Source organism: Magallana gigas, chromosome 4 (genome assembly GCF_963853765.1).
Source record: "Magallana gigas chromosome 4, xbMagGiga1.1, whole genome shotgun sequence".
Lineage (NCBI taxonomy): Eukaryota > Metazoa > Mollusca > Bivalvia > Ostreida > Ostreidae > Magallana > Magallana gigas.
In genome coordinates, this window is record NC_088856.1 from 10,737,749 (window position 1) to 10,763,314 (window position 25,566).

Consider the following 25,566-nt stretch of genomic DNA (forward strand, 5'->3'; position numbering starts at 1 on the left):
CAAACGGAGCTATTTATCTCTCTCGGTATCATACTGGTATCATACTGGATTGTAAATCGACTAAACACGAGAACGTTAGCACTGACAGAATGCAGCAGGCAGTTATCACCACTGGAATGTGTAAATGCAGCCAGCAGCGGCCCAGTGACAACTAAAAATGGATGAATCTCGATTTCACCAACATTTCATGAGCGTTAGCAGCCCAAACATCGACAACGCCTGACTCTGGAGATAAACACACTCCAAACGAGCTAGGGTTTAAATGGATGGCCGTACAAAAAATACATTAAGGGGAAAAACTAGGAAATCCAGAAACAAACGACAGAAGATGGTGAACGCGGTGTGACTTAAGGGTGTTTTACCATTTGTGTAGCCCAAGGATAAGGGTCAGTTTTCATCCGAGGTCCATAAATAGATATTTTGTAACATGATGGGGGATACCCAACCCAATACAAAAACTTCAAGAGATTTGAAAAATGATTTGTAGAACCGAATCGTATAAAAAATATTTTGCAAAAGAAAAAAAATTACGGTAGAAAGAATTGCATTATAAATAAAAAAAAAATAAAAATAAAATAAAATAACGATCTAAAAAAGAAAGATTTCTTCGGGTTCTCTCTTATCACCTTGAGTTTTCATTTTAACCATCTCTCTGATACCCCGTTATATGCACGGTAAACAAGACAACAATATCTTTAACGTGTTTGCTAGTCAATATGCATGAATTTATCTGCAAGTGGGTGACTTGTTTTTCTTAAAAAATTCAACGAACAAAGTTTGCTATTTTATCAAACTGGCGGGTGACTTCTAACACTGTCCATTACACTAGTATAGCGGGTGACACGATCATTATATGTACAAACTAATAATAAAAAATTAAAGAGTCACATGAAACATGTGAAATGTCGTTTTCAATGTTCAGGCGTATTCAGTCGATTACTTAATTAGTTTAGATGTTGTTGGTAAGTGGAAATTTACACGATTGTACTAAAAGACATAGCAAACAGGCTGTACTGTATTAATCAAAACTAACTTATGGATCAAGAAATCATTTTTTGAGTACTTTGAGGTGATCATTATGATAGGGTGTGATCAAATCCAATCAAAGCCCGACGGGTTGTGTGATATATTGAATATTGTATATTGAACATTACATATGATTCATATTATAGTGTTATCACAGACAAAGACACAGGAAAATGTAAATATTTTACTCATTCAGGTTATAGAATGGCGATCTATTTTCCCTACCCTACCATCTACCCCCCCCCCCCCCCCCCCGCGCATTACATAAAATCAATATATTTTACGTAACTTACCCCGGCATTGTTGAACAAAAGCTGCCGCTAAAATGATGAAATAAAGCATCGCTCTGGTAGGAAACTCTCTACAAAAATCAAAAGTAAATAATAAGTATTATCATAAGTCAGTGAACAATACATTCACTCAACGTGATCTATAAGGGAGATTCTTAGATCATCCGACCACCATTGTTCTCCCTTCTTTGTCACTAAGAAATATCATTAACATGTAAATCGAAGCATGCATAAAAGGCAGGGTGGTTTTTGTTCACAGAAAAAAAGTTATATTCCAAAACCCAATAAATAATGCAAAATCTAATTTTCTCATTCTCGTGAAACCAAAAATCAGTTATTAATTCTATAATTAAAACAAAGAAAAAATACCTCGTACATGTACTTACAAATTAGCATATCACTCCCCACCCATCATTCCTGTCTCAAGTCAGTTAAAAGTCTTGATTAAAGCCCGGGGTACCCCAAAGTCAACTGGCAGAACCCCCCAACCCAGATAAGGAATAAACACAAAATAAACACCGGGGTATTGATTCGCCGGCTCCTAATCAGACACCGGATTTTTGCACGTATTTTTGTGTATTAAGGAGAGAAAAATGAAAAATGACAGGCAATTAGATTTTACATTTCTTGGGAAGGGGGATCGAAGTCAGAATTAAGTGTATATCTGCGTGCGTTCGATTTATTACTATCAGGGAATAAATTTGTTGATGCGCAGGTTAATATTATATATATGTATGTGCTTACATGTATTTCGGGGTTTTTTTTTACTTTTTAAGATTGATATTCATTTTAAAAAGTACAGTTATATAACCATAAAAAGTATGAATAAATTATTTAGATTGTACGCGTGTAATTCACAAGATAAAAAACCTTTTGACGTCGAGTTTCTCGTCCCTTAAACCAACAGTTGGTGGGTTAGTTGGTGGGTGGAGATCCTCTCAAACAAGTGTTTGTTTTCCGAAAGAAGGAAAATCTGACTTTAATTACATGTATCTGGCCCGTTCACTACCTTCTCTAAGGTTCTTTGACAAACGATGTATAATTCAATTACCATGACTAATAATAAAAGTAGTAAGACAAAGGTAAAAAAATCTCCAAATACTAGTTCTTCATGTATAAATCGTCCTCCATCATCGTGTTTTCAAGAAGCGGTCTATGACCGTCTTTTAAACCGACATAATATTAATACATATTCATACATTATGAAATTTCTTGGTTAAAGAATCGTTCTTCAGTCCAGAAAAACGGGCACCTAAGGTCAGATAATCACGTGACCATATGTTTTCCATTGATGATTACTGTCCAGAAAAACAGTATATATATATCGATAAGAACTATACATCTCAATAAATCGTTGGATTATCTAATTACTGGTTGACAGACGGGGTTCTTTGATAGTCCTGGCCGTGCTGCTATGGACACCTCGACACCAGAGAATGTCCTGCAGACACAAAACGACATGCAAGGATTAGCGGGCAATTGTCATCGCTCATTGTTAATTATTGGTCATTTGTCTGGAATATTGCTCGTAAATAGGCATGGTATGTGCAAGGAGGAAAAATATACAGCCATTTATGGCGGATTAAAAGATTTAAGATATTTGTGCATGTGCAAAGCAAATGCGATGTTATGTTTGTTCCTATTGATACAAGCGTGATTTTAGGGGATTTTTGAATTTCAAAGTTGCAAATAAATAAATGTTTTGTAACCTACGAAATATCTAAGTGATTGAAAGCAGTTGCCTTATATTCAAAATCCAAAGACAAAAAAAAAGCACTCCGATTCTTTTATTTCTTACAACGATAAAGTTTTATCATCCTGAGAACGTTGCGTAGGCATTATGAGGAACTATCTGCGATGACTCAAAACGTAGAACTGTGCACCAGTGTCAAACTATGGACAATGCATGAGACAAACTTATTACATGTTATCAGTCCGGGCCAAAGCAAGATCTTTCACACTTATCACCGAGGAATAATAAAAGCCGACAAAAAAACTCGACATCTCTGACGCAAAGGGATATTCTTGTTTTAATTTATTTGCATTTTCTGCAGGGGTCCTAGAAGGTGTCCAGCTATAAGTCTCTTCTTCTCTTGTCATATGTCCAATTCAAAAATGAATGAAGTGAATTATACACGATTACTATCAAGATTCGATCAGTAGTTGACTACTAGTATCGCAGCACCCTGCCTAATGTTTTTAGGTCTAGATATTTGCATTAAAATCTCCGTTTATTGAAATAAAAAAAGAAATTGCGTTTCTCTCCGAGATATTGATAGCAATTATCGAAAACAGCAAACGTATTAAGTTAAGATAAACAAACATAACTGGCAATCAATGTCCTTAATTCAAATAAAAGTTAGAAAGACTTATCTATCGATCAATCAACGCTCACTTTAATGCAAATAACATGGTTTTTGGTGTTAACAAGATCAGATATCTTACTCTCTGTGACGGTTGCGAGTTTTGGAGGCGTCAATAAAATCAATTAGATTAGTGAAGCGGTGGATTTACGGTCTTGTTCTACTTTAATTAACTTTAAAAAAATCTATGGCCTTTCATTCACATTTCTATCTTATCAGATAACGACGAAAGCTACATAAGATACGGTAATCATTAATACGCAGATAGAATTGGATCCCGGATTGCAAAACAAATGTGCCAGGAAAAAATAATTTTAGAACTTATATGTAAAACAATATTTAGTATTGATCATTTATCATAAATTCAGTTTTAATTTCCTTAAAACTACTTTCTCCCTCAACGACAGATACATGACAGTGTAATTAAAGAGGTTAATACATATTTGAACTATTCTCTAGGTATAAACTGAAGAACATGGGGATATATAGGGTCACTCTGTCGTGTGCGAGAGGTCAGTTTTTTGGGAGAAATAAAGACTTGTTAACTGTGACAGGTAACCCATGTTTAACACCTCTGGACATTTATGTTTCTGTGGGCCCTATGATTCCTACAGACGCCCTTCAACTTGGAGAAAAAAAACTACATTGACTGACCATAATGTATCTGACATATACACGTGGGCGATAGTCTCTTCCTCCTCTGTCCTTCCATGAGAATTTTACGCCAAAAAAAAAACTACCACGTGTGTTTTCCAATTCCTAAACTCTCAGTTATATTCCAGAATCCGAAAATATATTTTAATGTAGTTATTTTAAATAAGGTTTCTAGCATTCATAAAAAAAATTCTTTTAAGAATATTTCCAAATCAAAATAACAATTTTTAACCCAAGAAAAATATTCTTAAACTATTTTTTACTGCGGTTACACGATTTTATTCGTGTTATATAATAATCATGGAGAAAAATGTGAAATATTAAAAAATATACACCTTAGCATAAGTAAGTGTCGTGCTTATCATTTTCTACATAAAAAACTTCAGTTTATCATGTTAGCTCAGCTATGACAGGGGTTTATTTTCAAGCGCATACATGTTTACTCTAAAACATTGGTTAAATTTTACAAACTATTCAATATACAAATTAATTTTTAATATTCCAATAAATAAAAATACAAACCTTTTTATTAAACAGACATAATCCAGAAAACAACAATCTTCAATACAGCGTTTGAAATGCAATCCTTATGATGTGACCGTATCCAATTTTCATTTTACAATGCTTTGCCCAGTTCCTGTGATAGAAATGGTAGCAACGTTAGCGTGCAGAGATTCAATGACGCGTTACCACATAATCAGAGCCTCGATTGACTGTCAGCAGACTATGTTAAAGCGATATTAATCGCTCATAAACATACAAATAAATGCCAATCACCAAGAATTAGTGTTTTCCCGAGTCGTCACGCTCCAATGCGTTGCTGTCCATAATGCTCTTCACCGGACCTTAATTGGTACATGTATACGTATTTTTCTATTTGCTAACTCAGTAAGGAAAACTTTGACGAGTCAGCTATAGGCCGTCTGTTTATTGTTCGTGTTGTAAACACAACAATAAACTGCCTGTCTGGGTTTGAGAATTACACTTCCTTTTTTTGATAGACCCAAAGCAACCCAGAAGACCGAACTTCTTACACATGTTTATAATATTTTATGCTATAAATTTTCAAATTAAAGTAACAGATCCTAAAATCCTAGATTGCAAATGCAAAAAGTTTTCATATCAAACACCCCTGTGACGTAATCAATGAGAGAATTTGAGGGCCCATACTTGAGGTTGATGGGAACCAGTGTTCAGGCTTACCCTTTGTTTGGCTTTGCTAGCCGATTGTTAATATTGATGGCATAAAACAGTTGTTTTGAAGTGTAAGCCTGTATGGTTTTTAGAACCCGGAATAAGTGGGTCACGGTGATTAGGATTAAGACAGAAAATCTGAACACGTCATCTTTTATTGCAAGCACGGGCCTCGATTTCGGATATCAAGTGATAAAAACCCACTTTGTACAGTGATCTATGTAAACATTCATAGCATCGAGTTCCTCTTACCTTTTTAAAAAAAATCTTTGTGTTTGTCTGATTTCCCCTTAAGAAGTTTTAAAGAGTTTAAAGTCCTAAAGTTAATTGAATATCCATGAATGAGAGACTATCTTGAAAAAAATTTTAAATATAAAAATCATTCGAAACTTGTTTACCGGTACATAATTAAATGTACGGGGATTTTTAAAAACCCGATTAATTTTAAACAAATTGTAATGAAAATTCAATTTAAAACATCAAAACATTTAAAATACTTATATCCAAAGTCATGGTAGTTAAAGAGTATTTATATAAATGAATAAAACAATCGCTGAGCCATTTCAATTCAGAAATGAAATTTAGTTTGATAAGTTTGATTTTAATATATCAAATATTAAGCTTAATTTGCTTTCAGCAAAACGTCTGTCTGGCTTCGAAGACAAATGTTAGCTTTGAAACACTGGTAGCTCAAGCAAAACGATTCTATCTGACAGTGTTTGGTAAATATATCATAATCACGCGTTTGACCCCGTCTGTTTTTACCTATCCGCCAGTGGAGTGATTGAGAAATCTGGGCAAAGAATTAATGTACTGGAAGTGATAGGAAACAGACATTTTACATTTAGACGATAGTACTTCCTTGATTCAGCCACCGAGTTTCTTTACTCTACTTGTTAAATTCAATTTAAATAATTCTCCAATATCGAGATGAAATAATAGTCTAAAGCATATATGTACATGTTAGAGTAAAACTGTAAGAAAAAAATCATACATGTCTCTGAAAAATACTATATACATGTATTAACACACAATCTGCTACTTACCGCTTCAGCTTGCGAAAGTCACTTTTCTGTTTCAATTGAAACGTTCTGGATTCCAAATCGTCGTGTATAAATTTGGTTGTCAACAATACCATTACGCTCAAATCGTCAAATTTGGAGTTTTTCAAAACATTTGAAATTTCTCCTGATAACGCAGCTCTCCATCAGTCACGTGACAGATGTGTTCGGGTGAAAGTCGTGACGTAAATCGAATGTTGTCAGAAACATCTAGAAAACAAAGAGTGTGCATCAAAAGTGCATGAATGATGTCATTGTTGTTTAGTTGTGCACATTGACCAAAAAAGTTCTTATCAAGCCGTTAGCCTCTTCCTGAAAGCGGCCAGGAAACTCGCATTTTAACATCACTCTCTCGCTGATTCTTAAAAGAATGAATGGAAATATGTTGATTTCATCTCATGAAATACTAGTACCCCCACCCCAACCCTCTACCTCAAAGTGTGTTTGCCTTTAATCAATTGATGCAATTATGAAAGGATGTAGACTACACAGTTTTTATCCCGATTAACATGTTTGTTATTTCCGGTCGTTAAATTTCCAACAAAAATAACTTGCGTTTCGAGTCTTCAGTCCTGCTTCTAATGAACTAGAGCAAATCTCTATAGATTTAATGAACACAAATCACGCATTTATTCAACATTGAATTAGATTTTGTTTAACTAAGGTAATAGGTGAAGTACATATTGTTTTTAAGGATTGGCTTTTAACCGAGTTGGCACCCAGATCCTTAATCATTTAACTGGAGACTTTATCAAATTGGGGGCTAGTTATGTTAATCCTTTCGTTTACAGTGACAGGATTCCAAAGATAAGTGTTGTCCAGATGTCTCTAATGTGTACACGTCATTACACAGCGTCTCCGTGGTCCAATGTTTCCCCAGTATGCATGGATAACTGGCGAATCTTTGTAGGGGGTGGAGTACCAACATGTAGAAGTCGATATGCATATTTTGTGGCAACTCAGAGCAGGACATGCGTAGTTGCGTACAGATGCATCGACTGTGCTAGTATTTGTATCTCAAATGATATGTCAAGGGGAGGCCAAAGAGCACTTCGGACTAATTCCATTCCCAACTACAACAGAGAAATTATCGATCCCCTGACACTGCAAGGAATGGCCCCCAGCAGCCGGTGACCGGACACTCAATAAGCCGGGCTTTATAGCGATGTTGATATTGGTGGTGGAGTTGTTTTGATGGCGGACAAGTGTATACAGCTTGTTGCTGTCTTTAAAGATTATCCTGAAACTTCGATAGTACTGAAGGATGAAGATATATAAACAAAACCGGCGAGATCACTGCGATAGAGCGAGTACATGTACATTTTGAACACTCAACCTTTTGAACGCACGTGAGATTTGTAATGTATGCACGTGGGAAACACTCTGTCTGAGTAGACCCTCTTTTGTAAATTATCTTCAATATATAGGATTATATAAACAACCCCCAATTTATGAAATACCATTATGATAACAGTATATACAGGACGCTGGGGTCGGCGACTAACGCATTACAAATATTTCGTAGATACCATCGGTCGACACAGCCTCATATCTTTGTTCATTAGAATTATTATCGGAGTTTCTTAATCCCTCCACAAACAAAGAGATACGGACAGGGTCTATTGGTCACTGTTGGGTTCACACTAACGACCTGCCAAGCTATCGGATAAAGAGGCGTGGCATTGTGTCGGGACGGACACCCGGCACATCTCTGTCAACACATTTTTACCCGCTTTCGAAGTCATTGATCCGTGTCCATTTAAATATTACGGACGGGGAGGGCGGGATCCTATTGAGTGGGTACATTCCTAACACACTGCGGGGGAAGCCAAAGCAAATAAGAGCAAGGCCGTGAAAAATTCTCGACTCCATTATTTGTGTTTGGGCTTTCTTTGTACCAATATTTGAACAGGATACTGGATTTTTTTTTTGCATCTTGGGAACTATAAGGAAAGACATCGGCCATGGCGTCTGATTCAGGGAGCAAGCCGTCAGAAGTCAAACTGACCATAACTAACGAAAACGTGAATACGAGCGACGTGACCAAGGGAATAGAGGTTGACTTAAACGAGAGAGACCCCAACGACCTCCATGATGATCTCAAGGTATGCTATTCTTAAAATTCAGACGCGCCTGTCCGTAAAACAGGTGAATGTTTGCAGCTGTATAAAATATGTTTTCTAATTTATGCATTTTTTCTGAGACTATTGATGTATATGTATATATATATATATATTTGCATTTGCATGGCATGAATCAAGGGTGCGTTAGTTTTATTTGCTCATAATGTTGATTTTATTTGCACATGCGTCCTTGCTTATTTTGCCATTCACAATTCACACACATAGTAGAAATTCTTGTCATACGCAAATCAAAACCATGGCTTGACAGGAGTAATTTTCTATTCATAAAGTAGGGCGTTCAGTTACAATCACTGGGTAAAGACGCCAAATGATGATACTTTCTTGAAAGCTCTCGGTTACACTTCTCTTTATCAATGGTCGACTTATCTTGATAACGATCCACTTTTTTAAAAGGTTTTTACTGCATTCTTTACAGATCCAGTTTCATGAAATAATAGGCGAACCCCACACAGATGTCTATTCCTTCGATTGTGTTTGGGTCAACAGCTTCAAGGTTTGTACGAAAATAACGCTGTAACAGTGAGCCTGACACAGGGGCCTGTTATTATTTCATAATTTATGGAGCGTGAAATGAACAGTGTAACTTTTTATCTATATATTGTATCTGTTATTGCTTTGTGATTCGTCAAATTTTAAGGTGTATTTCTACCAATGTGACTGTTATCTCTTTTGATCGATATATACCACTAACAGCTCTGCAGCCAGTTAACTGATACTAGTAGTCAAATTTTACGCACATACGAATCATTTTTTAAAATGAGTGTAAAACTCATACAGAAGGTACGCTTCAGGTTAATTTTGTTGCAATTTAATCTTTCAAAGATTACGTAATTTAAGTCCTGACATTATTGCGGCCCCACCCCCTCCCTGATGTGGTAAAGAGGGACTGAATGGTCACCATCGTCTTCCTACGAAGCTGCAACGAATGTTTTTCAAATTCTTTGTGGCATGTAGTTAACACATACTATATAAAGGAAACGACGGAGTTTGCACGGTGGCAAATCCGCCAAAATAATGAATAGGTTCCACCCTAGGGATGCCGGAAATGGAACGCCAATCATTCTTAAACAATACTGTGTTATATAAACAAAGCTATGTCGTGTTTTTGTTACATATAATGAACTGTAAAGATATTACGTGTCTTAAACAAAATCTTTTGTGACAAACGAGATAAACTGTGTCATTGTGTTCATTAATAACTTATATAAACATAAAAAGCAAGATTTGAATGAACTTTTAACTATACAACACATACATATACATGTATTTGTAAACATTCACAAGACTTAAGAATTTTGCTCTCGTATCTCGAGTAAAGATGTTATGGTAAAAATGCCCATGTTAACCATTCTAAACATTAAAGTTTTGAGTTCAAACCGGGTCCATGACCTTTCACATAGTTTTGATTTTCACACAAGAGAATACCCAATACAGCTGAACTCGTTAGAGAAATACACGTAAATTGTTATGAATTTTTGGTCAACATTTTTTGTCATGTAAACATTTTTGTAGTAAAATTTAGTCGTTCATTTTAATGCAGATAGGAACTTTCATACTAAAACAACCACTATTAAAGTGTCCATAGATTCAAAATACGCTGACCTACATATTTATAAATATGACCTAGATATTCTGCTTAGCTGATATCTTTACCGGCCAAATGCCGAAATATCAAATTTCTCCTGATATCTCCTATGCCCTATATGAAACTTATTAAATTACAATTCTTTAAGGTACTGTATATAATTTTTATTTGCTTGAGGCGCTCGTATGTGAACAGATTAGAATATAAAGACACACCTTCCAGTACTGGTATATTCCTTAAATTTTCATCAATAATAAGTTTTTTGGATAGCTTTGGAGCTTTAGTGGAAAACAAATGCGCAGGACCATTGTTCCTGGGAAAATTTCCATTCATATCATTCATCCATATTTGTGCACTGTTTTAAACAAAGCTCACAAATAATTACCAATTTAATAACTCATCACATTTTATTCAAATTATAACACAATTTGTTTGTTTTAAAAAATGTTGCTAAACTATTTCTTAGTGGCCTCATTTCTTGACACTTTCGACGATAAATTCGTCGCAGAAGATGACTAACAATGATATGATCCTATATATTTAAAAAATTTCAAAAAGTAAAATGCGAGATTTTATCTTATATTTCAGTGTTTTACCAACACGAAGATTTGGTGCTACAGAATCACCAGTCTGATCTGTGCATTGCCAGTCTCCTTCTGCTGGGGAATTTACTTCGCCTGTTTCGCCTTCCACAACATCTGGATCCTGATGCCCTGTCTGAAGGCTTACGGGATGAACCTCCGACTCCTCCGGTCTTGCTTCAACAGCATCATAGAGACATTTGTCAAACCTTGCTATATGGCTGCCGGTTATGTCTTCTTTAACATCCGAATTCTCAAAGGAGGAGATCCAGCATAGCGCACAACATGTTAAATTTGTTTTAGGGAATTATGAAATTATTACTTTTCTTTGTACAAAATATATATCTGTAACAATGAGAATAACTTGTTATGGTTACTTTAACTCGTCTACGCAATCATCCTGTGACACTATATATATATATACAATCAACAGAAGAACCTTTGTGACCTCCATGGTCATACGATGACCGAATACTCAAACCAGGTCCATAGAAAACTGAGTTGCATTTATGTATTGAAACATTTAAACTCAACTGTACTCCATTTTGATTTCGAGTTGTTCAAGCAAACTTCATTGTCTGCTTCATAATGGACGGCTATTTATCAGTAAGCTGTCGTTGTCTGTTGTTTTTTTTTAAATTGCGCAAGGAAGTTACATGTGATGTAATGATTATATGTTTTTATAAATGTGCATGTATGTACAATGCAAATATCGTTTTTGTATAAAGGTGTATCTGAAATTAAAATTAAAAAAAAAACAATAATAGTTCTTGAGGTATTATTTGTGATGTTGTCTTGATTCAAACAGTCCCCGTCTAGATCTTTTGCTGCCGAATTTCATTATATTGTCGATAGGAAAGAAAGACTGTCTAACTATCTAGTCAAATATTTCAAAAGATTTTACATGTGGACACATGCAGTTCTAAAGTACAATCATAATTTTCTCAAAATATTACACATATTATTCAACAAAGCACGCAAGGTCCAAATGGGTGTGCAGCTATACTATACGTTGATACGTGTATATAATTTAGCATACCCATACAAGAACAGTGTTATCTTAAAAGTATATGTACAAGCATATAAATATCGTATATATAAGTATTCAGTGGCGTAGTTATGTATAATCTGATTAAAATTCGATCTCTTACATGCTACATGGCGGTGTAATGATCACAGGGAGCGGATCAAAGGATGATCTAGAAATTCGGTCAATATATTATACAGACCTCCATTTCCAGTACTGTTTAGAAGGACTCCGTGTCTATATCAAATAACACGCCCTATACGATTGTGTTACCTTAACCAGTGTTAATATAAAATCAAATGATTTAGATAAGTAGGAAAGTTGCAAGGAAATTAACCTGAAATTGTGAGGAAAACCCAAGAAGTATACGTTAAAAAAGATAAATATGAAGGTTTAAACCTTTTTACTCTGATATAAGATTTAAATAGTTTCTATGAAAACGGTAAATTAAATGTTCTTAATATACATGTACATGGAATTATCATTTAGACGTTCGTTTATTTCCTAAACTGTTTGCCGACTCGGTGGTTTGTTAATTTGGGTATTATCAATTAAATGACACAGCATCCCCCCCTCCCCCCCCCCAAATGATTTTTTTCTGAAAAAATAAAACAAACTTCCAACGAAGAAAAAAAAAATGACAAAAATGATAAGAAAAATGGATTCACTCTATATTAGTCCTTTTTTCGTGTATATCTTTTTAAAAAAACACAAGTTTTGTAAACGTCCGAAAACGTTGTTCTTCGTATACAAGTGTTTGATTATAGTAACGATTTACATTCAAATACGTACGAGACCCCTTAATTTCAACATTCATCATATACAATTTGAATGTTGTAGATCCATTTGCTAAAAAATGACAAACAATATAAAACAAATAAAAGAGTTTACGAATTTTTGGAATTATTTTATTATGCTAACAATAACTTTAGAATACATCATAGAAACAATATAAAACAATAAAGTGCGTCCGCCTTCGGTCCTTTGTTTACACGTACTCATTTCTTACAGCCACATCCGGAATCGTTTGCGCATTTGCAGTTTTCCGGTCCAGTGCATCCTTTACCGCAACCACAAGATCCTGTCAAAAGAAAATCAATAATTTGATAAAAGATAATAATTGTACATTTCAATGTAAAGATACAAAACGAATTGCCCATGAACGCAATTTATGTTATAAATAAAAAACACCCTTTTTAATACAGAGCTAGATGTTTGATCGTTGATATTCTCACGTAGATGGCTACCCACGACTGGTAGTATAAGTGTTTTCGTAAAAAAAAAAAAAAATCACCGTATTCTCCATGTTACATATGTGCAACTTTATTCTTTTAATACGAACTTAGTATGAGTCTTATTAGATAATGTATGTTAACGATCGCGACTTTTTATTAAAAAATAAATAATTCACCTACATATATATATATATTGTAAAATGTTATAGAATGGTTTTAAATTCATTGAATTCTAAAAATTGAATGTGTCAGAGCTAATTAATTTATATAATTTACACAATGAAAATAAATGCATTTTTCTGTTCCAGGGTTGTGAAAAAAAATTAAAATCAATCGATAGAAAATACTTACCGCTGCAGTTACACTTGATTTTGCAGCCACATCCGGAATCGTTTGCGCATTTGCAGTTTTCCGGTCCAGTGCATCCTTTACCACAACCACAAGATCCTGTCAAAAGAATATGAATGATTTATTAAAAAATAAATAATTCACCTACATATGTATATTGTAAAATGTTACAATGCTACTAAAATGAAAAATGGTAACGGATTCAATCCGGAATTGAAATTTCTGAAAAATAAAGGGGAACAACTCTATGTTGTAACAATACATAGAATGGTTTTAAATTCATTGAATTCTAAAAACTTAATGTGTCAGAGCTAATTAAATTTATATAATGTACACAATTAAAAATGCATTTTTCTGTTCTAGGGTTGTGAAAAAAAATCAATCGATAGAAAATACTTACCGCTGCAGTTACACTTGACTTTGCAGCCTGAACATTTACACCCGTCACCACATTTACATCCGGGTCCACATTTACATCCTGTTGCTGGACACGAATCAGAGCAGACACATGTTCCAGCTGACAAAAAAAATGATCAGTTATAAAATATTATTGCATAAAAAATAACTTAAAGGGACTTGGACACGATTTGAGATCAAAATTTTATTTTTATTTTTTATGTATAAAATGGTTTTTTGGGGCATTTTAAAGTAAATCCACCCTCCTGTGACGTCATACGTTTTGCATAAACCATGAATTCATTAAAATTCTTACAAGTTGATTTGTAATTTCTATGTAATCATAGGTGCACGTCAAAACCTCAAAATATTGTTTACTTGGAGATATTTAATAAGCGTTTTTCATCCTTATATTCGACAAAATTCAATAATGACAAAAGGAAATAACTCTTTTCTACTGTTCTCTAAGTGATTTATCTAAATGCTATAAATTTTCTAATGTAAACAATTTTTTCTTTTTTTTAAAATTAATTTTAGTTTTTTAGCATAGTAAGCAATAAAATTTAAATAGACAAACAAGTATCCATCCACTTATATTTAATTTTTAAACAAAAAAAGTGTGATTTTCAGATGATAATTTCAGCCTTTGGTTTTTATTATCTTACATCTTTAATAGTATGGATACATATATATTTTATTTATTTTTTGATGAAATTCAAGTCCAATAAGTTAAAAAAAAGTTAAATTTTTAACTTTTAACCCATGATTTTATAGGAACGGAGTTACCTTAAATGATTGACCAAAATATTAAATGTTAAAGTCAAGTTACAAGCGAGATACAGAGGTAAGAATTGATAGTTATATAAACATAGCTCGAGTCTTATATTTGTTTACAAAGAATGTAATGTGGAGAATTACCATTTCTTAGACGAAATGACATGTAAAAAACAATTGAAACTAATTCAATATCTTCTTAAATACTATTATCAACAAAAGAAAGTTACATTTGATTGAAATTTCCACCAATACAACGAATATGTAAAAAATGACAATATTCCAGCTTTGTTTACAAAACAAAGAATTATGAACTCTGTATCTTGCTTATAACTTTCAAATTTTGACATAGCATTATAAACGTCTATATTAATCAGTATACAGGCACGTAGCATCAGGGGGGGGGGGGGGGCCCAGGGGGGGCCTGGCCCCCCTACTTTTTCTCGCAGCAACAATTTTAAAAAAAATTTTTTTTTTTTTGCTTGTCAAGATTTTTTAGTTGAGTCTGGCCCCCCCCCCCCCCCCCACTTTCAAAAACGATGCTACGTGCCTGGTATAAACATTGAAAATTGAAAAATTAAATTTAAATTTGTTTTTTTAAGTCAAATCGTGTCCAAGTCCCTTCAATGTCTAGTGTATAGGTCTCTCTCTCTCTCTCTCTCTCTCTCTAATCAATCAAAGTGCGACAACTCGGTTTGTTTACATTGGTCGTGTCGAATTTTGTTTACAACACGTGACGTGAATTCATCAAATAGCTACTATGACTTACTCTCAGTGCAGTTACATGGATCAGACATGTTTTCTTAGTCTTGATGTTTCTGAAATTAAATCAAAATATAAGATAGAAAACATAACCGATTTTTAATCAACTAAACCGTAGTGACATCTTTTAAACTGATGGCTTTTAGAATAATTAAGCATAATGATGTTTTTAAAATTTCTGTATAAAAGCAAACAGTTCGGATCTCCCGGGATGAGTGTATATGTCTACATAAGTATAAAGGACCTACCTCCTCTTTGTCCTCCTAAACAAACGATTGAGTGTTCTCTCACAGATTGAATAAAGTATATAGTTCAGTATGCACACGTATACAAGTATTCAATATCGTGTGCAAAAAAGTCAATAGGCGTATATACAATGACGTGCGCAAAATGTATAGAAGTTTCTAGTTAAACAACAGTCTGTTCTTGATGCTTCAATTGTTTTGAAAGTACATACATGTATAAATGCATATATGTCAACTTAAAAAAATCTATTCAATATATACACTCTATATGCTTTAATTATTTATATGCAATAATTTGCATATGCTCTATATATACGTATACGTACGTATATTTAATGCATAGAACTTTGACCACCTGGAAGCAGTATCATTTAGGTCGCATGATAAGCCATGACTCATTGAGGTGCCGTGTGGAGAAATGCATAATCAGTTTTATATTATGTCACGTGAAGTCATGTGCTAATACATTGTATACAGAACTCAGGAACGAAACTATAATGCATGAATTTTTTATGAGAAAGAGGTGGTGAGATTAAAGGGGGGGGGGGGGGCACCATTCTACATATCAAGCGACTTTCCTATAACAGTAATGAAGCAATTAGACTACTCACTACGTTTTAGCATTTAATGATTACAACAGTACTGTGTGTTTACATGTACAGTTTCTAGGGCATATCGCGGTATACTAAAGAAACTATGTGATATGTGATAGGATGCATTATCTAAGATTTTTTAGTTTTTTTTAAATTACATCACTTAACTACGGATCGAATTAATAAACAATTAAGATAAGCCATAGATAAATATAATCAATTTTCTTCAAAGTATTAAATCCTCTACAACTATAATTTATTAGTTTTTTCATCTCGCTTTGATTCTTACCAGTTAAATGAACGTTCTGATTTTTATTGGGTTTAATATAATTCAAAAATTATAAAACATTTTTATATAGGGCAAAAACTGTTTACAGTCTAGATAAATGCGTATACTACGAAATGGGAGTATAAAAAATATGTAGCATACACATACCGGATTTGTATCATGTAAACTTGAATATTGTTGAAAAAAAGTATATTTCATGTTTATTATGCGTATATACATTCAGCGCATTATACAAATGTCTAGAGTAATGTGTGCAATATATTCAGTACCGTGTGAAAGAATTTCAGCTAGATGTATATTGTATAAAGTGGTCGTGGGCAAAGTGATATACAGGGTGGTGTGCATGCATGTACTTCCTTGTAAGAATAAAACTGAGATTGTATAAAATATCGTCAAATATTCATATTCAGTAATCACTGTCTCACGATCCACTCCTCTACTCTCACTAGCCAAGGATTTACGATCCGGTCCTCTTCTCACACTAGCCAAGGATTTATGATCCACCCCTCTACTCTCACTAGCCAAGGATTCACGATCCGCTCCTCTTCTCACAATAGCCAAGGATTCACGATCCGCTCCTCTTCTCACACTAGCCAAGGGTTTGTGTCCACCACTCTCTTCTGTAAAAGGAAAAAAGAGCGGATCGTGAACCATTGGCTAGCAAATACAATGATGTATATGTATATAAATCTACCTATACTTGAATATTTCTCAAACACGCATTAACATATTTTGAGGTTTTTCATTTCTGGTGAATAGCGTATAAATTATGCACTGTCACATCTTTTCTATTGAAGGTGTATATCTGTGTGATTTACTTAAGAAACCCTATTTCAAAATCATCTAAACTATCATACATTTTTCAAATATTAGTATATGATGTGAAAAAATGAATAAACAAACCCTATGCTTCATATACACTATACACATATAAACGTATATAAATGTTCCTATCGATCGATCTAATAGGGTCAGGGACTCTTTCAAAACTCGTTGAGGCAGAGGCATGCATGCTAGGTATACATAAATATCTTGTGGACATAGATATATACACAAGGTGCTGGTGAGATCTGATTTCACGTATTAGAAATATATCAGATCGGATCAGAATAGTTTTGTTAATTATACTTACATATACATATATAATCAATATACATATTATATAAGAAAGGCATATACATGTATAACGCAAAGAAAAAGTAAGCTAGCAATGCTTTTACCAATAAAAGTTACACAGAGGCATGTTAATAATTTGTTGGGACATTGTTTATAAACAACAACAAAAATCTCAAAGATACATGATTGCATTAATATAAGCTTTGAACAGTTTTTAAGGTAGATGCAACATCAAAATTTATAAAATAGGTGAAAGAATCTTTATAATACTATAATATTATGGTTATATATGCTATAATATTTATGCTAGAAGTTTTATTTTCTATTAGAAAATTGGAAAGAGTTTTATTGCAAATAAAAACAGTTATTTGTTGATTAATGCATGATATATAAATAATTTATCAAACATTTTTATCCTAAAAACATCTCACTTGTAAAAAAAAATGTTACATTAAAGTTTTAAAATTGAGAAAATTTAAAACTATTTCTTGAAAAAGAATTATCAAGAAAGAAAGTAGTATTAGTCAAAATAAAACAACACTAAACATCAGAATAACTGCATTGGTTAAGTGCTTTGTAAATTCACCAAACTTATTAAGTGTCCAAGTGGTGATTGCATAAATTGTACTAATTCTTAAATTTTTGATGATATGAATCGGGGAATATTTTTTTTTTTTGCTTTCTATTTCCATACAGTAACATTTCATATACTCGTAATTCAGTTTGAAAGATTCGTAATTTTTTCATTAATTCTTTCCTTTTATTTTTTATGTTTACTTTTAAACATGGATGTCCGATATTTATTCTTTAAAAATTACAAGTCTTCAAAGATGTTATATAAAATGCGTTTCATTTTTATTTTCATGAATAATACCTTAAATGTAAAACAAAATGTCTACCGGACACGTGTGTGTGTGTGTGTGTGTGTGTGTGTGTGTGTGTGTGTGTGTGTGTGTGTGTGTGTGTGTGTGTGTGTGTGTGTGTGATTTATTCGATATTAATATTATATATTTATCGATAGCAAGGTTAAAATTTTAAATCATCCTGTGATTAAACCAAAATAATTTCCCATTTTTAGGAAAAAATATAGTGTAAAGCATAAACCAGTATCCGTTATTGAATAATAAAATCACATAAATCTATAAAATTTTGACGGTTGAGCGTACGTTTCCTGATTATAGTCCGTCTTCATGAAAAAAAAGCCTAGTCGTGCCTCTTCGTATGAAATGTACAAAATTCAAAACTGAAGTGAAAGGAAGCGTTGGTTCATGAAGAACTATCCTGATAAAGGCGTCGGTCGAAATAAATTTCAGACGAGATCACATTTATGCGCAATGTAGTACCTTATCGACTTAGCTCTCATTGGTGAATGCAACATTTTTTACTCTACTCTTTTTTAAATATGCAAATATTAACAAGAGTTTTACATAAGCGATGCATGTACGCTACCAATATCGCTCTTTTAAAAGGAATGTCTTTAAATGCGATAAATATATTTCGAGAAAATTCAATGAAACAATTCAAGGACAAACCAAGCTAGAACAATAAACCGAATAGTTTAAAATTAAGCTTTTCTCGTGAGTTGATCAATCTTAACAAATCCTCAAACTTCACCAGACAGTACTTTTTCATTAAAAAGATACGTGGCAAGTTTCAAATAAATTTTCAAAACCATAACAGAAAAAGTCTGCAAAACCAAATTGGGACAGAATGACCGACTGACAGCGAAAAAGACTATAGTCCCCGTTCGGCAGGTAAGGGACATATGATTACATTAGAATGCGGTTAGGGGCGGGTGAGATCAAAACCGGCAGTGACGTTGCGCATGCGCAAAAATTGTAAACATGGAACAGATTTTGCGCATGCGTTAAAAAACTTATAAGTTAAAGATGGCGGTGCTTTCAAATGCCTCACTCTATGTTCTTCTAAATGTAAGCGTTGTAGCATGTGTTTACGACTGTAATTTACAAGGGGGAATTTAACATGTTATGATTCATAATTATCTTACATAATTAGCCACAAAACCATACATAATACTCAAGAAACATACACAAACCATGTACATACAATTCTCTCTGCACACTGATATAAGCCGTGTTTACCAATGTTATAACTGTGTCTATTTGTGATTTGAACTCGATTCGTTTCATTAGAAGTGAATTGCCCACACAAGATATGATATTCATATAATATCATACTGCTTTTGTAATAGTAATTGATATTTTTTCATCAAATCAAAATCTGCCAAATTGGGGGGAGGGGTTGTTGTTACTTCAATCTACATGTATACTTTACTTTCTTTATAGTCAATGTGAATGAGAATATATATTTTTTACGTATCTAGAATTTATTTCATTCAAACTTTTTAAACATCAAGTTGATATTAAAGTTTATTTGGTTCTTCATGACCAATGCCAATTGTACAATCAGACATTTTCAACACTCTGTACAAACAGTTGATGAATATGTGTTGCATCAAGTACTACAATTACTTCATTTTATAAACCCACCAAACCCCCTAGTGACTTGAAATGTACTGTATTGATATAAAAAACGTGGTTTTATTAAGAATTGAAAGAAGTAATTGGAAATATTTTTTCATGTTGTAACTATGTGATTTATTTCATTGGGTTCTTCTGGTAATCCCATATATATATATATTTTGTTATTTCAGCCAATGGAAGTAACAGAAGAAGTTCTAGAGTCAACGTCTGTAGAGGATCCTCCCCACAACTTGTGATTCCTAATCTGACTGGGTTGGAACTTTGGAGTGAGATTTCCGAGGAGCCAGATTCACTGTTTCGGCCCCCTGAAGCAATGGAGTCCTCTGACTTTGATATTTCCCATAGGCGTATGGTGGAAGAGAGCGACAATGAACCACAGGAGAGGATTTACTTATGGGGTTAAGGTATATCAAATCAAATTTAAGATATATAAATTTAATCTTAAAAAACCTAATATTGTGATGATGTAATACTTAATGTTATTGCTTATTTTTCAGCGCAAGAACAAGGAGACTACAATGTGGACGTGTAGTGTGCGATCGGCCACGATCAGATGCCGTGTCACAGTCCTGCAACGAGGCAACTCTTTTGTTCGAGGAGTCAATGTTCATGTACATCCTGCGGACCTCAAGCTGCCACTTCTCAAGAAAGTTTCAGCACAGGTAGTGATTGTCATAGAATTGTACATAAAATATATTTTCAATAAACACCTCATTTTAAATTAATCTTAGATTACTCCATTACACTGGATTATAAAATTAAATTAACATTATACTGTTTAAAGTTTATTTTTATTTTTTTGTGAATTTGCAGGCTAAAGCAATTGCAGTGGATCAAGTCTTTCGACCTGCGCGAGACATCGTCGAGGCCAACTAATGTCCATCCACGCCTTTGTTGAGAAAGATGGGAGGTCTATGCAGTTTCCTCTGCTCTTTGCCCTAATGTCTCGTCGACGAAATGAAGACAATACTGAGGTAAAATATTGAGTAAAATTTATTTTTATATATGAAAACTTATTTACATCATTTCTTATATGTAATAGTAGCAACTTGATTGTTTGATAAATTAAAAATATTATTGCTGTTTCAGGTTTTTCGTGCCGTGCAAAACAGGCTCGGGAATTCATCGGTGGAAATGGTGACTGCCGATTTCGAAGCAGGTATATTAAATACATGTAAAAAAAAAAAAAAAAAATAATTTTCAAAAATATCTATTTATTAGAAGTACTTATAGGAACATCAATATGTTTTTCAATGTTGTTTTTCTCCCTATTACTGACATATATTTAAAATTTGTTTGAATCATTTCAGGTGCATGGCAGGCCATCCGCGAAGTTTTCCCGCATGCATCCTTGAAGGGCTGCGCCTTTCACTGGTCAAAGGCTGTGTGGAGCCATGTTCAACAGCTTGGCCTGGCCACCACCTTTAGACAGCGGTAAGGTGCTCACAGCTTCATTAAGCAGCTCCTGGCATTTCTATTCCTTCCATGGAATCACATTGAGGATGTCTTCAGAGTGATGGAGGAACGAGCCCCAGCCAACCTCCAGCAACTTACGCAGTACGTCAGGGACCAGTGGATCCAAAATCCAGTTTTCCCCATCCGCTCCTGGAGTGTCTACCAGTTCGCCATCAAAACGAACAACGACGTAGAAGGTAATTAAGATAAAGAGAATTTTGCGTATACTAAATATTTGATTTGATATTAATATGTAATGAGTAAACATTGAGTATGAATCGATATGATTATTCATTTCTTATAATTAATGTTATCTTTTACAGGTTGGCACCACAGAATGAACTCTAAGGCAAGAGGTCTATCATTGTCCTTCTACCAGCTGCCCCCCCCCCCTTCTTCAGAGAGAGGCTGACATTGTGAAAACCAGGATTGCTGCATCGGATCTAGAGCGCGACGTCAGAAGAACCAGTCACCTGACGCAGCAGAAAATCACAGCAGCAGCAGACCGCTACATGGCCCAGGAAATCTCATCTGGAGCGTACTTGAAGATTTGTATCCATTTATGCTGCTCCGTTCGAGTGATATTTCGGTTGTGGTAGTGAAACTGGATGGACTGATTGAATCTGTGATATGATTTCTTGGTTGTTGTGATAATATATAAATAATGTGGTTTTGCCGTTTGATTAAAAACACTTGTGTCTGGTGAATGACTACAATTCAAAGAGTGTGCGAATTTTTAAAATTACTTTATTATGCTAACAATAACTTTAGAATACATCATAGAAACAATAAACGAGAAACAATATAAAACAATAAAGTGCGTCCGCCATCGGTCCTTAGTTTACACGCACTCATTTCTTACAGCCACATCCGGAATCGTTTGCGCATTTGCAGTTTTCCGGTCCAGTGCACCCTTTACCACAACCACAAGATCCTATCAAAAGAAAATCAATGATTTGATAATAGATGATTATTGTACGTACATTTCAATGTAAGATACAAAACGAATTGCCCATGAACGCAATTTATGATATAAATAAAAAACACTTTTTAATACAGAGCTTGATGTTTGATCGTTGATATTCTCAGGTAGATGGCTACCCACGACTGGTAGTATAAGTGTTTTCGTAATAAAAAAAAAATCACCGTATTCTCCATGTTACATATGTGCAACTTTATTCTTTTAATACGAACTTAATATGAGTCTAATTAGATATTGTATGTTAACGATCGCGACTTTTTTGTGAATAAATAATTCACCTACATATATTGTAAAATGTTATAGAATGGTTTTAAATTCATTGAATTCTAAAAATTGAATGTGTCAGAGCTAATTAAATTCATATAATGTACACAATGAAAATAAATGCATTTTTCTGTTCTAGGGTTGTGGAAAAAAAATCAATCGATAGAAAATACTTACCGCTGCAGTTACACTTGACTTTGCAGCCACATCCGGAATCGTTTGCGCATTTGCAGTTTTCCGGTCCAGTGCATCCTTTACCACAACCACAAGACCCTGTCAAAAGAAAATCAATGATTTATTAAAAAATAAATAATTCACCTTCATATATATATTGTAAAATGTTATAGAATGGTTTTAAATTCATTGAATTCTAAAAATTGAATATGTCAGAGCTAATTAAATTTATATAATGTACACAATGAAATGCATTTTTCTGTTCTAGGGTTGTGAAAAAAAAATCAATCGATAGAAAATACTTACCGCTGCAGTTACACTTGACTTTGCAGCCTGAACATTTACACCCGTCACCACATTTACATCCGGGTCCACATTTACATCCTGTTGCTGGACACGAATCAGAGCAGACACATGTTCCAGCTGACAAAAAAAATGATCAGTTATAAAATATTATTGCATAAAAAATAACTTAATGTCTAGTGTATAGGTCTCTCTCTCTCTCTCTCTCTCTCTCTCTCTCTCTCTCTCTCTCTCTCTCTCTCTCTCTCTCTCTCTCTCTCTGAATCAATCAGAGTGCAACAACTCGGTTTGTTTACATTGGTCGTGTCGAATTTTGTTTACAACACGTGAATTCATCAAATTGCTACTATGACTTACTCTTAGTGAATGGTTTTAAATTCATTGAATTCTAAAAATTAAATGTGTCAGAGCTAATTAAATTCATATAATGTACACAATGAAAATAAATGCATTTTTCTGTTCCAGGGTTGTGAAAAAAAATCAATCGATAGAAAATACTTACCGCTGCAGTTACATTTGACTTTGCAGCCACATCCGGAATCGTTTGCGCATTTGCAGTTTTCCGGTCCAGTGCATCCTTTACCACAGCCACAAGATCCTGTCAAAAGAAAATCAATGATTTGATAATAGATAATTATTGTACGTACATTTCAATGTAACATACAAAACGAATTGCCGATGAACACGATTTATGTTATAAATAAAAAAAAACACCCTTTTTAATACAGAGCTAGATGTTTGATCGTTGATATTCTCAGGTAGATGGCTACCCAGGACTGGTAGTATAAGTGTTTTCGTAATAAAAAAAAATCACTGTATTCTCCATGTTACATATGTGCAACTTTATTCTTTTAATATGAACTTAATATGAGTCTAATTAGATATTGTATGTTAACGATAGCAACTTTTTTTGTGAATAAATAATTCACCTACATATATTGTAAAATGTTATAGAATGGTTTTAAATTCATTGAATTCTAAAAATTGAATGTGTCAGAGCTAATTAAATTCATATAATGTACACAATGAAAATAAATGCATTTTTCTGTTCTAGGGTTGTGGAAAAAAAATCAATCGATAGAAAATACTTACCGCTGCAGTTACACTTGACTTTGCAGCCACATCCGGAATCGTTTGCGCATTTGCAGTTTTCCGGTCCAGTGCATCCTTTACCACAACCACAAGACCCTGTCAAAAGAAAATCAATGATTTATTAAAAAATAAATAATTCACCTTCATATATATATTGTAAAATGTTATAGAATGGTTTTAAATTCATTGAATTCTAAAAATTGAATATGTCAGAGCTAATTAAATTTATATAATGTACACAATGAAATGCATTTTTCTGTTCTAGGGTTGTGAAAAAAAAATCAATCGATAGAAAATACTTACCGCTGCAGTTACACTTGACTTTGCAGCCTGAACATTTACACCCGTCACCACATTTACATCCGGGTCCACATTTACATCCTGTTGCTGGACACGAATCAGAGCAGACACATGTTCCAGCTGACAAAAAAAATGATCAGTTATAAAATATTATTGCATAAAAAATAACTTAATGTCTAGTGTATAGGTCTCTCTCTCTCTCTCTCTCTCTCTCTCTCTCTCTCTCTCTCTCTCTCTGAATCAATCAGAGTGCAACAACTCGGTTTGTTTACATTGGTCGTGTCGAATTTTGTTTACAACACGTGAATTCATCAAATTGCTACTATGACTTACTCTTAGTGCAGTTACATGGATCAGACATGTTTTCTTAGTCTTGATGTTTCTGAAATCAAATCAAAATATAAGATAGAAAACATAACCAGTTTTTAATCAACTAAAACGTAGTGACATCTCCTAAACTGATGACCGATTATTCAAAGCTTTTAGAATAATTAAGCATAATGATGTTTTAATATTTCTCTATAAAAGCAGACAGTTCGGATCTTCCGGAGTGAGTGTATATGTCTGCATAAGTATACAGGACCTACCTCCTCTTTGTCCTCCTAAACAAACGATTGAGTGTTCTCTCACAGATTGAATATAGTATATAGTTCAGTTTGCACACGTATACAAGTATTCAGTATCGTGTGCAAAAAAGTCAATAGGCATATATACAATGACGTGCGCAAAATGTATAGAAGTTTCTAGTTAAAAAACAGTCTGTTCTTGATGCTTCAATTGTTTTGAACGTACATACATGTATAAATGCA

The 25,566-nt window shown here is 33.8% G+C and overlaps 4 protein-coding genes and 1 long non-coding RNA gene across 7 annotated transcripts in view; 2 read left to right on the top strand and 3 right to left on the bottom strand.

The window, feature by feature from the left end:
- Positions 1-6,949, bottom strand: part of LOC105327040 (uncharacterized) — a 38,790-nt gene extending 31,841 nt beyond the window's left edge. The window contains exons 1-3 of one of the 2 annotated variants that reach the window (XM_034451649.2): positions 6,574-6,949; positions 4,856-4,970; positions 1,320-1,387 (exon numbers count right to left, since the gene is read on the bottom strand). In XM_034451649.2, the coding sequence (XP_034307540.2) occupies positions 1,320-1,368 (49 nt within the window). In that variant the 5' untranslated portion in view covers positions 1,369-1,387; positions 4,856-4,970; positions 6,574-6,949. Of the gene's footprint in view, positions 1-1,319; positions 1,388-1,702; positions 1,745-4,855; positions 4,971-6,573 lie in introns of those variants that run through there. The other variant, XM_034451650.2, reaches the window with a different exon arrangement.
- A 544-nt stretch (positions 6,950-7,493) lies between these two features.
- On the top strand, positions 7,494-11,662 carry LOC105322136 (caveolin-3). Its single transcript, XM_011420674.4, has 3 exons — positions 7,494-8,693; positions 9,148-9,225; positions 10,906-11,662. Exons 1-3 carry the CDS (start codon positions 8,553-8,555, stop codon positions 11,173-11,175), a joined length of 489 nt encoding a protein of 162 aa, XP_011418976.1. The 5' UTR covers positions 7,494-8,552; the 3' UTR covers positions 11,176-11,662.
- An 8,717-nt stretch (positions 11,663-20,379) lies between these two features.
- LOC105322137 (uncharacterized) lies at positions 20,380-22,884 on the top strand. 2 transcript variants are annotated; one of them, XM_066081256.1, is made up of 6 exons: positions 20,380-20,591; positions 20,685-20,849; positions 21,001-21,161; positions 21,277-21,346; positions 21,498-21,839; positions 21,966-22,884. In XM_066081256.1, the coding sequence occupies exons 3-5, from the start codon at positions 21,063-21,065 to the stop codon at positions 21,623-21,625; spliced, it is 297 nt and encodes a 98-aa protein (XP_065937328.1). In that variant the 5' UTR covers positions 20,380-20,591; positions 20,685-20,849; positions 21,001-21,062; the 3' UTR covers positions 21,626-21,839; positions 21,966-22,884. The 2 variants fall into 2 exon arrangements, with proteins under 2 accessions (XP_065937328.1, XP_065937329.1); XM_066081257.1 differs by having other exon boundaries at positions 20,380-20,585.
- On the bottom strand, positions 22,372-25,452 carry LOC136274447 (metallothionein-like). Its single transcript, XM_066081255.1, has 6 exons — positions 25,345-25,452; positions 25,091-25,139; positions 24,761-24,877; positions 24,458-24,553; positions 23,868-23,963; positions 22,372-22,576 (listed from the first exon to the last, which is right to left on the bottom strand). The coding sequence occupies exons 2-6, from the start codon at positions 25,116-25,118 to the stop codon at positions 22,494-22,496; spliced, it is 420 nt and encodes a 139-aa protein (XP_065937327.1). The 5' UTR covers positions 25,119-25,139; positions 25,345-25,452; the 3' UTR covers positions 22,372-22,493.
- Positions 23,085-23,861, bottom strand: LOC136274448 (uncharacterized). Its single transcript, XR_010712779.1, has 2 exons — positions 23,369-23,861; positions 23,085-23,161 (listed from the first exon to the last, which is right to left on the bottom strand). It is a non-coding gene; the product is annotated as an uncharacterized lncRNA (long non-coding RNA).
- Positions 25,453-25,566: the final 114 nt, after the last annotated feature.

Bases quoted from the DNA above. Each gene is read 5' to 3' on its own strand.
- LOC105322136 (XM_011420674.4), top strand. From the start codon at position 8,553: ATGGCGTCTGATTCAGGGAGCAAGCCGTCAGAAGTCAAACTGACCATA. The intron at 8,694-9,147 runs GTATGCTATTCT...CATTCTTTACAG, and splicing joins ACCTCCATGATGATCTCAAG to ATCCAGTTTCATGAAATAAT. The intron at 9,226-10,905 runs GTTTGTACGAAA...CTTATATTTCAG, and splicing joins TTTGGGTCAACAGCTTCAAG to TGTTTTACCAACACGAAGAT.
- LOC136274447 (XM_066081255.1), bottom strand. From the start codon at position 25,118: ATGTCTGATCCATGTAACTGCACTAAGA. The intron at 23,964-24,457 runs GTAAGTATTTTC...TTCTTTTGACAG, and splicing joins AGTCAAGTGTAACTGCAGCG to GATCTTGTGGCTGTGGTAAA. The intron at 22,577-23,867 runs GTAAGTATTTTC...TTCTTTTGATAG, and splicing joins AGTCAAATGTAACTGCAGCG to GATCTTGTGGTTGTGGTAAA.
- LOC105322137 (XM_066081256.1), top strand. From the start codon at position 21,063: ATGTCCATCCACGCCTTTGTTGAGAAAGATGGGAGGTCTATGCAGTTT. The intron at 21,162-21,276 runs GTAAAATATTGA...TTGCTGTTTCAG, and splicing joins GAAATGAAGACAATACTGAG to GTTTTTCGTGCCGTGCAAAA. The intron at 21,347-21,497 runs GTATATTAAATA...GAATCATTTCAG, and splicing joins GACTGCCGATTTCGAAGCAG to GTGCATGGCAGGCCATCCGC.